General features: G+C 34.5%; 1 protein-coding gene across 1 annotated transcript; it reads left to right on the top strand.

Moving 5' to 3' along the window:
* On the top strand, positions 1-543 carry LOC115961920 (receptor-like protein 9DC3). The gene has a single exon (XM_031080817.1). It carries the CDS (start codon positions 1-3, stop codon positions 541-543), a length of 543 nt encoding a protein of 180 aa, XP_030936677.1.
* Positions 544-1,303: the final 760 nt, after the last annotated feature.

A 1,303-nucleotide genomic window follows, 5' to 3' on the forward strand; every position in this document is an offset into this window, starting at 1 on the left:
ATGAAGGGGAATATACTACCGCTAAAGAAAATCTTAACCATCTTCTCTATCATTGATCTATCGAGGAACATGTTTTATGGAAAAATTCCAAAAGTACTTGGAACGTTGAAGTTTCTTCGAGTGCTCAACTTTTCCCATAATAGACTAAATGGACATATTCCATCATTGTTGGCAAATTTGTCAGTGCCTGAATCCTTAGACCTTTCTTCAAATATGCTTGCTAGAGAAATTCCTATGCAATTGACAAGTTTGACATTTTTGGCCGTGTTAAATCTTTCACAAAACTTGCTTACAGGACCTATATCTCAAGGAAAACAATTTAATACATTTCAAAATGTCTCGTATGGTGGGAATTTGGGATTGTGTGGATTTCATTTGTCAATGAAATGTAGTACTGATGAGACACAATCACCACCACCGCCACCATCAATATTCGAAAAAGACAATGATTCAATGTTTGCAAGTGGATTTGGTTGGAAGTGTGTTAATGGGCTACGGATGTGGATTGGTCATTGGAATGGCTATGGGATATATTGTGTTTAAAACAGGAAAACCTCACTGGCTTGTAAGGTTCGTTGAAGCCTTGAAGGAGGTAAAATGGAAAGATGAGACAGCCTAACAATCAAAGACCTAGGTGAAGAAAACCATTTGTTGTGCTAAGGTTAGCTTGACAAGCTTCTGTTTAGATTAATACTGTGCTATGGTTTTGTATAATATTTTCTTAGAAGTAGCAACAATATAAATCATTTATTGTATATATTGTTGGGAATAATACACAAAGTAATAATGGAAGAACAAAATTAACATAAAAGACAAACAGAATATAGATAACTTGGAGGCACAAAATTGTTATCCTTAGACAATATTTGCCCAAACATTATTGTTGCTAAAGGGTTATTGCAAATTTGTCCCCAGGATACAACCAAGATGTTGGGTTCTACAAATAGCAATTCTGGAGAATGACCACAGGATTTCTTGTGTTTCTCTCTAGCTTACATTTTCAAGTGAACATAAGCCTCTATTTATACTCATAGGGTTATATATCATCAAAAGGCACGTATAGAGAGTCAAAATGTTTCATAAAACCGTTCACAAATCTTAATACCTCTTCAAACATTCAGAACAATTACCAGAAAATTAATTTTGCAGAAAATTCTGTTTTACGACTTTCGATCGATCAAACAAGAATCGGATAGCAATCGATTCATCCAAAGGCTCCAAGATTACTTTCTTACCATTTCAATCAATCAAGCCAAAGCTCGATCGAAAATGAATTTCGAATTTTCACTTAGAAAATTCCAGA

Source organism: Quercus lobata, chromosome 9, assembly GCF_001633185.2.
Source record: "Quercus lobata isolate SW786 chromosome 9, ValleyOak3.0 Primary Assembly, whole genome shotgun sequence".
NCBI classification, from domain to species: domain Eukaryota; kingdom Viridiplantae; phylum Streptophyta; class Magnoliopsida; order Fagales; family Fagaceae; genus Quercus; species Quercus lobata.